Consider the following 13025-nt stretch of genomic DNA (forward strand, 5'->3'; position numbering starts at 1 on the left):
AGGTTTCAGCCTTGATGTGTAAAGGCCCTAATTATTGTGCATTTGCACTAACACTAGTAGTCATGGGCCATGTATGGTGCCTTGACATTCCAAATTATTGTGCATTTGCACACTTGTATGACACTAGTATTGACATAACATGTCACATGTGATGCGTGGGTCAAAAAGAGAATGATGTCGGTACATAATTATATTTGATTTTATCATTGTAAATTGTATGACTTCAAAGTTTAAACACACATGTTGGGAAAACGTGACTATTTGAAAGACAAAGCGCACATGACACCACGTAGTAGTGCGCTGTGTTTGGATATGGGTGGGGTGGGGAGTCGGATAGCATGTAAGGACGAGTCCAAGCATCCTGCATAAAATCCTCTCCTTCGTATCTCTTCCAGGCATACTGATCGAGCATATCTAGTCTCTATAACTAAGAATCTCTTGCGGAGCCTGCCATTGCAGAGGATGGTTCGCTGTTGGGAAAAATACATTTCCAAGGTCCATAATGCGGTGCCGTTGGACCCTTGGGCTAGCGATGTGCGGTTGCTTGATGTTTTGATTGAGAGGAGGAGCAGCTGGCTAACTTGGCGCCGCTCCAAGGCGACGATGGCAAGGGTAGGCTCCATGCTCAGTGTGGGCGTGAAGAATGCCGCCAAAGGTTGGAAGGAGAACGTGGAAGAGCCCATAACGGCGGGCTTGGACATGATGGAGAGTGAACAACGTTCCACAACGAAGGCCGACATTGCTCCATCAAGTGGTGAACTAGCGGCCATGAACTTGTTCAGGGTGAAGAGCATGGCCGATATCCAAGCTTCCATTAAGTCCTCGACTTCGTTGCTGGCCTCCATAACCGCAGGAGGAGCAAGCGAGGCACAGTTTGACATGCAGGGCTCTAAGACAGTCAACCTCACCGTAACTGGCGTGACGTCCCGCCGTGTTATTCTGGACACTCTAACGACGATGGTGAGCAAGCATACCTCGATGGAGGAGCCTTATTGGAGGCCCGATACATCACAGCCTCATCTCAAATGGTCTTCTAAAAGGTATAGCCCTTTAAAATTTTAAGGTACCCGAGTTTCTAAAGTATTGATCAAGGATTGATTTGCTGCATCGTCGTTGCCATCTAACTTCATTAGCTTCTATTTGTTGATAACAAAGGGGCCAAGTTCTGTGGGTCATTACCGAGATCATCTATGCAAACAAGATCAAAATCAAAGCTGTGAACACAGGAAAGGGAAGGAGCAAAGGGAAAATTATAGCAACAACACTAGTGCCCAAGGCTGGAGAGGTAGGTACATCCACAGAACTGGAGAAGGAGAAACGAGAGGTCTGGACGGTGGAAGCCGCCAAGGACCAGTCCTCTTTCCCCTTTGCATTCAGGATGACGAAGCTGGAATATGACGGGATAGGAACACTTGAAGCAAACCCTTCTTGAGAAGAAGGAGCACCTTGAGCAACAACGCATGGCGCCATTACTTTTCGTGCGAATAAACCAAAAAATATGCCATGCCATTAATTAATTCTAGAGAGTTTGTTCTTGTCTTTAATACCTTGCTCTATGAAAACATAATTATAATGTAGTATTCCGTATTGCAAGGGCTTGTACACGACATACAAGATTAAAGAGCAAGACTTAATAAAAGAGCACATATCTTAAAAATTGAGCATCCTTTATGAATGTTAAAATTAAGATCTTCACAGTAAGCTTTTGTGGGTGATAGATTTCTAGAGAAGAGGATCATACACCATGTTCTATGGAAGGCATTACATGTAAGATACACATAAGGTTCTGGTTGACATAATTGGAAAACCATTCACATTTATATATGCAAGAGTAACCAATCCTTGAAGATAGATATGAAAACAAGGAAGACTCAACCAATATGCGAGATGCAAAGACTCGTTCATAATTGGGAAACCAATCACATTTATATATGCAAGGGGGTAACCATCCTTAAAGATATATTTGAAAACAAGGAAGTCACACAACATGCCTATTTTAGTCCCATTCTCTCGCTCCAAAATTCCACTCGATGAAGCAACAAAATGGCCAAAAGAGTGATGGAATCCACCCACAAGCATAGAGATTCTTCCACTTCACACATAAGGCATAGTATTTCTAGAAGGGAGCTCTCACACCATGTGCAAAGTTTGGGATATTTACATAAGAGAGCTATAATGCCATGTGCAAAGTTAGGGAGCTTTACATAGAGCTAATTAAACTAATCCAACCATCAACTACAATAGAATGGCAATATACCTGTGTTATTATAACTACAAGCCTTGGCAAATGTCACAATCATTTCACTATTATTGACACTAGTATATTTGTTGCACAGTGTGAGCACTAGTATATTTGTTGCACAGTGGGAGCATTGCTAAGCAACATTATTAGCAGTGCAAATAACGTTACGGAGCAGCAAAATAACACTGCTAAAAGTAGCATTATTTTTCTATTATAAACGCTGCTCAAACAGTGAAAATAAACTTATAAAAGTAGCATTATTTTTCTATTATAAACGCTGCTCAAACAGTGAAAATAAACTTATAAAAAAAGTTGGGGGCAGATTGGGGAGTTTTGACAAAATTCTCGAGTCTGCCTCAAATTTTTTTTAAAGCTATCTATCCTAGCTTTTTTTTTTATAAAGAGAGTTGAAAGAAGTGGACAAACACATTTACAAAAGCATATATTCACTGAGTTTAAATGATTACAAAATATTGATAAGGCTTTTAGCCATATACAAAATAAAGCTAAAAAGGGATTACTAGTCATCAACCTCATCTTCATCGACATACTCATCGTCATCGACATATATGATATAAAAGTTTACAATTATAAAAAATACAATTACAATTCATAATTGGCAAATGTACTGAAGTGTATGAGTCCAATTAAAAAGGTCATATACAAAATAAACCATGATGAAAATATATAGAGTTAGAGGCTACATGGAGGGATCCACATCTCACACATTCTGATTATTATTTTCCCTTGCAGCTGCATGCTCTTCTCTCACATTTTCATTACTTCTCGCTAGCACATTTGCACCATTTGTAGTACCATTTGATATACTTGCCTGCAAGCATGGCATCTAGAAATAACAATCCATCCTTCGTCATGCACCCTTTCAAAGAGAGCTTCCAAACCCCATTGTAATGCCAAATGATATTCATCTTGCATAGGGAGGAGGTCCATTGCTTCAAGCTATATACATATAAACAAATAAACATTAATTTTATGTTTTTATTTAAGGTAACCTTTTTTAATTAAAAGATAAGATACATATTGAGGCAATATATTTACAAACATTGTTGGGATATCTAGTCCTCGTTCATGCATAACATCACGCTGCAAGTTGCTTGCCATTTATCCATGCATAAATATAACTACTTAAAACTCTTATGCATGCATAAAGCATATATATGCAATCATGTATATTAGATCTACGTGCATGAGCTTCATGAAAAGTTGTATGAGCTTCATGAAAAGTTGTATGAGCTTCATGTCATATAGCAGCAGTGCATATTGCTAGCTACCAGCATGCCTAGGTAGCACCTGTTGAGATATCGAGCTCGTCTAGTGAGGCGGTGGCCACTGATGACCCGCCCGGGGGATAGGCCCCACACTTACACCACTGGCATGGTTGGTGAGATCTTGGGTGATATGCGGCCAGTGGGATGACAGGCTGTGTAACAGCCATTCTAGAGACTGGCATAGTTATAGCGCCAGCTCATTTAGTCGGGTTCACACTATAGAGAACCCGTGTATGTATTGGTTGAGTACCTTTCATATTATGTGTACTCTTATCTTGTATATGGTGTGTTGAGTGTTGAGTAGAGAAGAAGAAGATTTTTAGCCTCTCACCTTGTGTGTTCTCTATTAGGGTTTTGTGAGTGTGTGTGTGTGCTTGTAAGAGCTCAAGCTCTCTTCCCCCCTGCATCTTTTCATGGTATCAGAGCTTGGTTCGTGCTAAGGACTGAGCTGCAAGCAAGAGAACCACAGGAAGCGGTACGAGGGTAAGAGCTTCAACTACTCTTCCCTATTGTGTTGGTGACTACACCCTTGTCGGGAGCTCTACGGGAGGCACCGGCAAACGGTCTCTGATTGAGGAGCTTTCTTTGCGGGAGTAAAGCTATAGGGAAACTATACAGTCCTTCGGACTATAATATTTGGGTCGAAAATGCGTTTCGGGCGCATCTGGACCTCCGTTTTTTAGAAAGCAGGTGATTTCGAGCACTGCGGGTAAGTCATCGATTCTCTGCAGAACTCTGTTTTAAGAACTGCAGGAAGACAGATTGACTGTGCAGACACTGTGGGTGCTGCAAAGAGGTCTACAGTTGCCATTGGGTGTATGTATGCACATTGAGGTCACTGGTTGTGACATTTGAGTGGACTGCAGTACCGCTGTGCAGAAAATACAGCAGTTGTGCAAAAAAAACCAGAGTGCAGTTTCTGGTACAACTGTGTGTTTGGCAAGATGTCTAATGATGGCATAACACAGATTGTGGCTGAGAAGCTGGATAAGAATAACTTCCATGCTTGGAGGTTTTAGGTTAACGAATTTCCTGATGGGAAAAGGCTATTGGGACTACATAGAAGGTGAGCATGAAAAGGCACCGGAGATACCGGATATAAATCCGACTGCTGTGCAGATGTGAAAGAGTTTAAAGACTGGAACCAAGGAGCCAGGAAGGTTATGTATTGGCTATCCATTAGTATACAGGACACCATGATTGGGCACATTCAGGATGCCAAGTCCCCCAAGGAGACGTGGGACACCTTGGTAAAGCTTTATGAAACAAACACCAAGGCACGTAAGATAAAGTTGAAGAATGAACTTCATACTGTGGAGAAAAAGAGCATGTCTGTGAATGACTATGCGCTGAAGATAAAGGGTATTGTGGAATCCCTTGCATCTATTGGTGTGTCAGTAGATGATGATGATAAGGTGGAAGTCTGTCTACGTGGTCTCGGGCCACAATACAAGGCGTTCAAGACGTCCATTCAGACTCGGGAAAACATTCCCAACTTTACAGATTTGGTGTCTATGCTGATTATCGAAGAGAAGAGCTTGGGTGAAGACCAATAATCTTCACAAAGCAAAAACAGTTCAGAGCAACAGGCCTTCTACACGAGTTCAGGAAGAGGACGAGGTAGAGGAGGCCGTGGACGCGGTCAAGGAGGTGGCTGAACAGGTAATCAGAATTATGGTCAGCAGCAGCAGCAGCAACAGTCCCAGAATCAACAACAACAACAACACGCAGGTGGAAGAGGCAAATTCAGAGGCAGGGGGAGTCAAAGAGGCCGTGGAAATTGGCAAAGGCAGTACAATGATGCACGTGAATGCTATTATTGTGGTAAGCCTGGACATGTGCAGGCAGAATGTTATAAAAAGCAAGCTGACATGCAAAATGGGAAAGTGCAGCAAAACAACTATGCATCCTCAAGCAGAAATAATGAGGATAATGAGAGGTTGTTTGTTATGCAGCATGTCGTGAATGCCATGTCTGAAAATGTTGATGCAGCACACAAAGATAATGTATGGTATGTGGATTCAGGCGCTTCGAACCACATGACGAGTCATGGGGAGTGGTTCAAGGAGATGAAAAACCCGGAAAGACCAGGTTTTGTGGAAACAGGGGATGACACTGCTCATCCAATTGCCCACATTGGGGAGATGTGCCATTGTCTATGCAGGATGGCAAAGTGAAGTACCTTGCAGATGTACTTCATGTACCGAACATAACAAAGAATCTGGTTTCAATTGGCCAGATGATTGAGCAGGGTTTGCAGGTTCGGTTTAACCTTGATGGGTGTTATGTTGAAGATTTCAAAGATAAGTGCAGGTTGGTTGCAAAAGGCAATAGAGTGGGCAGAATGTTTACGTTGAATGTAGACATGCCTGAAATGAGTGCTGCGATGTTTGCAAATGGTTCAGGAGTTGTTGCAAACACAGACATATGGCATAAAAGAATTGGACATGTAAATGTGCAGAGATTGAAGTCTATGCAGACAAAAGGAATTGTGACAGGGCTACCAAAATTTAAAGTGGAAGGTATGCAGAAAATATGTGAAGCATGCCAATTTGGGAAGCAAACAAAGCATGTGTTTCCACGTAACAGATATGTGAGTAGAAATGCACTAGATGTTGTGCATTCAGATGTATGGGGTCCTACGAAGACCATATCTATGGGAGGCTACAGGTATTATGTGACTTTCATTGATGACCACACAAGGAAAGTGTGGGTATATTTCATGAAGGAGAAGAGTGAGGTATTCACTCACTTTCAGAATTTCAGAGTTTTGGTTGAAAAGCAAACAGGGAAATATGTAAAGTGCCTAAGGTCAGATGGAGGGGGAGAGTACTTCTCCAATGACTTCTCTGAATATTTGAAGAAGAATGGTATTCGGAGACAGTATACATGCAGATACACCCCGCAGCAAAATGGGGTTGCTGAGCGGAAAAACAGGCACATTGCTGAGATTGCGCGAGCATTGATGGAAGAGAAGAATATGCCGCATTGCGATTGGGCTGAGGCTGTTTCTACAACAGTATACATCATGAACAGGACCCCAACTGTAGCCATACATGATGTAACTCCAGAGGAGAGGTTTACTGGCAGAAAACCAGATTTATCTCATCTGAAAGTCTTTGGATGCATTGCATATGTGCATGTGCCAGATGAGCTGAGAACTAAGTTGGATCCAAAAGCTGGAAAATGTGTGTTTATTGGATACTCCCTTGAGCAAAAGGGATACAGGTGTTATAACCCTGCTACACGTGAGTTGAGGGTAAGCAGGGATGTTATCTTTGATGAGATGAGCAGCTGGTATGCTGCTGGAAAAGAAGCTGTTGGGGCTAATGTGAGTGGAAGTGTGGTTGCACAGAATGCAGGTCAGCAATCACAGTCTTTGAGTGGACCAGGAGAGTCCTCATCTAGTGTGTCTGTTGATAGACCATGGAGTGGCAGGCTGCGTCATAATACCAGCCCTGCAAATGTGATTACTACATCACGTAAAGGAAAAGAGAAAGTGGTTGAGCCCCTTGGTATGCCTGACATTTCTGCAGGGCATTCTCATGTTGATGGAGAGTCTAGTGGCTCAGATATGAGCCTTGATGAGGAGCTTGGGATCCCAGCTATGAGAACACCTGGTGTAAAGAAGGCTATGGAAGCCATGAATGAAAAGCTGCAAAGATCAGGGAGAGTGAAGAACCCTGTGCAGAGATTTACATATGATGGTTATGTGGCACATCACTATGCATATATGGCAAAGGTTGTGCAGGTTGTTGAGCCCACATGCATTGATGAGGCTGTTGGAAATGTGTGTTGGGAGAAAGCTATGGATGAGGAGATGGATGCACTATATGGAAATGAGACTTGGGATTTAGTGGAATTGCCTAAAGGCAAGAAAGCCATTGGATGCAAGTGGGTGTACAAAGTTAAACATAACAGTGATGGAAATATAAACAGGTACAAGGCTAGATTGGTAGCCAAAGGATATGCGCAGACATATGGGATTGATTATGAGGAAACTTTCAGCCCAGTTGCCAAGATGGCAACGGTGAGAGTTGTGATAGCAGTGGCTGCGTCAAAGCAATGGTCTTTACATCAGATGGATGTAAAGAATGCATTCTTGCATGGAGATTTGCAAGAAGAGGTGTATATGTTGCAGCCACCTGGTTATGAGGATGTGGGTCAACCCGAGCATGTTTGCAGGTTGAAGAAAGCCTTGTATGGCTTAAAGCAAGAACCAAGAGCATGGTCTGACAAGATTTCTGAATATCTTGTCACTATTGGCTTTCATGTAGCCAATGCAGATTTCTCGCTGTATGTGAGACATGGTGATAGAGGAGTTGTGCTTGTTGTCATCTATGTAGATGACTTGATCATTACGGGGGACCATGATGCAGAGATCTTTGATGTAAAGATCTTGCTTAGACAGAAGTTTGAGATGAAGGATCTGGGGGAGCTCAGATATTTCTTGGGCATTGAGGTGATTAGGTCACCACATGGTATTGGATTACTGCAGAGACAGTATGGCTTGGACATGTTGTCCAAGTATGGTATGACAGGCTGTAAGCCTATTTCTGTGCCATTAGATCAGAATGGCAAGTTGAGTGCAGATTCAGGAGAGATCTTGGAGGATCCTACTATGTACAGACGCATAGTAGGAAGTTTGATCTACATGACGATCACCAGACCAGATTTGAGCTATGCTGTTGGGTTGGTGAGTCAGTTTATGCAGGTTCCACGGAAACCGCATTTGGATGCAGTGAGAAGCATACTGAGGTATGTGAAGTCTACTTTGCATTGTGGACTATTCTATGAGACTGGGACAGAGATATGTGTACATGGGTACACAGATGCTGATTGGGCTGGTAGTATCTCAGATAAACGATCTACCAGTGGATTCATGTTTTCTTTGGGGAGTGCTGCTGTGACTTGGAGCAGCAAGAAACAGCCTACGGTTGCTCTATCGAGTACAGAGGCCGAGTACAGAGGAGCTGCTATGGCAGCATGTGAGGTAGCTTGGTTGAGAAAGCTACTTGCAGATTTGGGTCTATTAGTGGATAGACAAGTTGTCATTTTCTGTGACAACATTAGCAGTATACAGTTGGCCAGGAACCCAGTCTTTCATGCTCGTACGAAGCACATAGAGGTTCACTACCACTTCGTTAGAGAGAAGGTCTTGGCAGGAGACCTTGATCTTGTTTATGTCAGCACAGAGGATCAGGTAGCTGACATCTTCACCAAAGCATTAGGTACAGAGAAGCTCTGCAGATTTAGGGCTTCGCTTGGTGTACATGAGATGGAGTTGAGCTCGAGGGGGAGTGTTGAGATATCGAGCTCGTCTAGTGAGGCGGTGGCCACTGATGACGCGCCTGGGGGATAGGCCCCACACTTACACCACTGGCATGGTTGGTGAGATCTTGGGTGATATGCGGCCAGTGGGATGACAGGCTGTGTGACAGCCATTCTAGAGACTGGCATAGTTATAGCGCCAGCTCATTTAGTCGGGTTCACACTATAGAGAACCCGTGTATGTATTGGTTGAGTACCTTTCATATTATGTGTACTCTTATCTTGTATATGGTGTGTTGAGTGTTGAGTAGAGAAGAAGAAGATTTTCAGCCTCTCACCTTGTGTGTTCTCTATTAGGGTTTTGTGAGTGTGTGTGTGTGCTTGTAAGAGATCAAGCTCTCTTCCCCCCTGCATCTTTTCAGCACCTAGCATGCATTGGAAGCCATCGGCATGCCTAGTTAGCTCCTAATGCATGTCGATAGTTATCGGCATGCATTCGGAGCTCTCGATGCATGTTTGTAGCTACTAGCATGCCTAGGTAGTAGCACTCAGCATGGGAGCTCGCGATGCATGTTCGTAGTAGCTACCAGAAGCATGCCTAGGTAGTACCTGTCATGCATTGGAACTTACTTAGACATGTCAGTTAGCTACTGGCACGCTTAGGTAGCACCCACATAATGGGAGCTCCCGCCGACCGATGCATGTGGGTAGCTACTGGCATACCTAGGTAGCACTTGGCTAATGCATAAGCCTAATGCATAGACCTCATACATACTATGCATAAGGCTTATTGCAAAGCATTCATAGCCCCTGCACAAGGCTATGCATTCATAGCTTGCATCAGCCTCATGCAAGCACAAGGCCTATGCATAGCACTCATAGCCAGCACAAGGCATTCATAGCTTGCATAAGCCTCATGCATAAACCTTATGGCCTCAAGCATAGACCTTATGCATGAGTCATTGTATACATGAGGCTTATGTATTAGCCATATGCATAAGCCTTATACATAAGCCTCATGTATGTGGCTTATGCATTAGGTTTATGCATGATCTCATACATAAGCCTCATGTATACGGCTTGTGCATAAAGTTTATGTATAAGGCTTATGCATATGACTTTATACATGAGCCTTATGCATATGGCTAATGCATAAGCCTCATGCATAATCCTTATGCATATGCCTTATGCATAAGCCTCATGCATAATCCTTATGCATAAGCTACATACATTAGGCTTATGAATATGGCTAATGTATAGGCCTCATGCATGAGGCTTATTCATGTGGCTTTAATACTACATAATCTTTATGCATTGATAAGCTTTAGAAATTAAACTTATATAAATGTAAATACATGAGGCATATGGCCACCTCTTGACAAATGCATAACTCTGTAGTAAGGGCTATGCATAGAGGCTTATGGCTAATGCATAAGCTTTATACATGAGGCTTTATGCACAAGTCTCATTCATTTGGATTATTCATAAGCCTCATGCATAAACCTTATGTAAAAGTCTCATGCATGAGGCTTATGCATATGGCTTAGGCATGAGAGTTATGCACTAGCCTTATGCATGGGGCTTAGGCATGGGGCTTATGCATATGGCTTAGGCATGAGGGTTATGCACTAGCCTTATGCATGGGGCTTTATACACTAGCCTCATGCATGAGGCTAAGGTATATGGCACTAAAACACCACACCTCTGTAGCGATGCCATTTCTCGTTGCTCATAGTGATGACTAGACATCACTTAAGTGACACCACCTAAATCATGCCATAAATGACACCTGTAATAGCCAGGGCATTGCTTCAAGAAACCTCCTTTAGTGCATTGCTTAAGGGATGACGGGCAACACGTAAGAGATGGATAACGACTATTTTGTCCGATTAAAAGCAAGAGTAATAGTGCATTGCTTAAGGGATGATGGGCAACACGTAAGAGATGGATAACGGCTATTTTACCTGATTAAAAGCAACGGTTCTCTCTCTCACACATATACACAATAGAGTGTGATCGTTCTCTCTATCTCTCTCTCATTACAGTACTCCTCTCTCTCACACACACACATACATACAATATCAAAGTACTTCTTCTCTCTCTCTCTCTCTCTCTCTCTCTCTCTCTGACTCGAATTGGATTGAGCACACATTAAAGAAATCTCTCGCTCAAAGGTCAAGCACATAAGTGAGAAAAAATCAGTTCAACATGGTAGATTATAACATTGATAAGCACATAATTATACTTCAACAATTTACATTTGTGCACAAAGTTAAACAAAAATAAAATCTCATGTAAATATATGCAAGCATACAAGAGTACAAAGTATATAAAGTGATCAAATGTCTACCAAATGGTAAAATATGATGAGTACAAATGGTAGAATGTGAGGCCAGCATAGTCTACCTAATCCTATACTAATATTTATGGGTAGTAGAATGTATAACTATGTGCAATGCCTCCAAATACAAAATGGGGCTTGAAACCAACTAGGGATCTAGCACAAAGAGGAGGAGGGCCTTCTAGTCTCCATGATCTATACCCTCATCATCCTCATGATCTTAGTCCCCTGTGCACGCCACTTCGTCGATGTAGATTTGTGCCCAATAGAACTCTGTTGATCTACCTCCATCATGTCCTCATACAGCCATAAAACTTAATTATATAATATTTTAATAGTGAATCAGAAGTTGAATGATATTTAATCTAGATTAATTACAAAAGTAGTTGGTGGAGGTAGCTAGGTCTTCAGATGCCTATAACCCTGATAGGTGGCCGTCTCTATCTCCTGAGGAGTGGGCTTGTGACCATAGTCCTTCACCTATTACTTAAAAAACACATGAGTTATCAGTTGATAGAAATAACATATGATACACACCTACATGCATGTATAAGACCAAATATAAACATTCAAATATGAACATACAAAAGTGGCAGTAAAGTTTTTCTTACCCTTCGTGGGCCAAGATGTGATCTATGCCCATCTTGTATCCTAGGTCATGATGCATCCTATAGACATACATTCATAATAAAAAACTTGTGTACATAGACCTAAGATTTACGACAAACACTAGTACATTAGGGGAAGGTTGAGGTCTATGGGGGCCCTTTAAGCTGCCATATTATGTTTTTAAGTACTTTTGCTTAAGGACTCTAAGCATACTTTGACTAGGCCTGACAAGGGGATCTTTATGCAATCATTATTTGAATTTCTATTTTTTCAAATATATATTTGCTTGAGCTAAAATGGGGGTAACTTTTTGGTTTCCCCAAATTCAAAATGGCTGAAAAGCCTTCCCTCCTCTCTTCCCTCCACGTTTAGGTCCACCCCACTTTCTCTCTCTACATTCTCTCTCTAAGATGCCCTCGTTTCTCTACCACTCTCTTTCTCTTCCCCTTTCTCACATTTGGGTGTGCCATGGCTCTGCATCTCTGATTAGTAAGCTTCCATAACCTCTGCACTTCCAAATGCAGATATCTCACACTCTCTCATCCTCCATGCCTCATCTTTTTATCATTTTCTGCTCTCTCTCTCTCTCTCTCTCTCTCTCTCTCTCTCTCTCTCTCTCTCTCATGTCTTTCCCCCATTGAAGTGCAGAAAATCCCTCTGTCAACCTCCATAGCTTCAGAGCTTACCATTTTCCATTCTTGCATTGTTTACCATACATATCCCCTACTTCCGTCTGCAATCTACATATCTCTCTCTCTCTCTCTACTGTATTATGCTGCAAAACCTCAATCTACCATTTTCTATGCCTCTTGCCATCTTCCTTGTCCTTTCTCCTATTACCTAATCAGAAGATCTATGACCTTCTAATATTTTTTATAGCAAAACTTCATTGCACTCTCCTCAGAATACCCTATCCTCACTCTTGCATTGTGTTCTACAAGAAGCTCTTTTCAGCATTGCCTAACCCTAAAGAAAATGCCACTTGAAGATATATCTAACAGCACCAAAGTTCAGGTTACATGTAGATTTGGCTGCTGAGTATGCTACCATCTGCAGCACAAAATCAAGTCATGTGACCAATGTGCCATTGGGTACTCTTCGATCACAAGGGCGAAAATGTATTGACCTCTGGACGAATGGATTCATATACCCTATTAACCCGCTCACCAATGCTCCACCTCATTTTGTTAATATCACTACATTTCTTAGTTATGTAGGTGATGGAGCTAATGGTCTATTTGGCTATTGTAGGAGGCTTTCTTTTGTTGCAGCT

At 42.2% G+C, this 13025-nt stretch overlaps 1 protein-coding gene across 1 annotated transcript; it reads left to right on the forward strand.

Annotated features, from left to right (window-relative positions):
* Positions 1 to 415: 415 nt before the first annotated feature.
* LOC147613125 (uncharacterized) lies at positions 416 to 1620 on the forward strand. Its single transcript, XM_086782044.1, has 2 exons — positions 416 to 1040; positions 1156 to 1620. The coding sequence occupies exons 1-2, from the start codon at positions 463 to 465 to the stop codon at positions 1430 to 1432; spliced, it is 855 nt and encodes a 284-aa protein (XP_086638170.1). The 5' UTR covers positions 416 to 462; the 3' UTR covers positions 1433 to 1620.
* The last annotated feature ends 11405 nt before the right edge of the window (positions 1621 to 13025 follow it).

Source organism: Cibotium barometz, chromosome 44, assembly GCF_041138505.1.
Source record: "Cibotium barometz isolate CiBa-2024 chromosome 44, ASM4113850v1, whole genome shotgun sequence".
Taxonomy (NCBI): domain Eukaryota; kingdom Viridiplantae; phylum Streptophyta; class Polypodiopsida; order Cyatheales; family Cibotiaceae; genus Cibotium; species Cibotium barometz.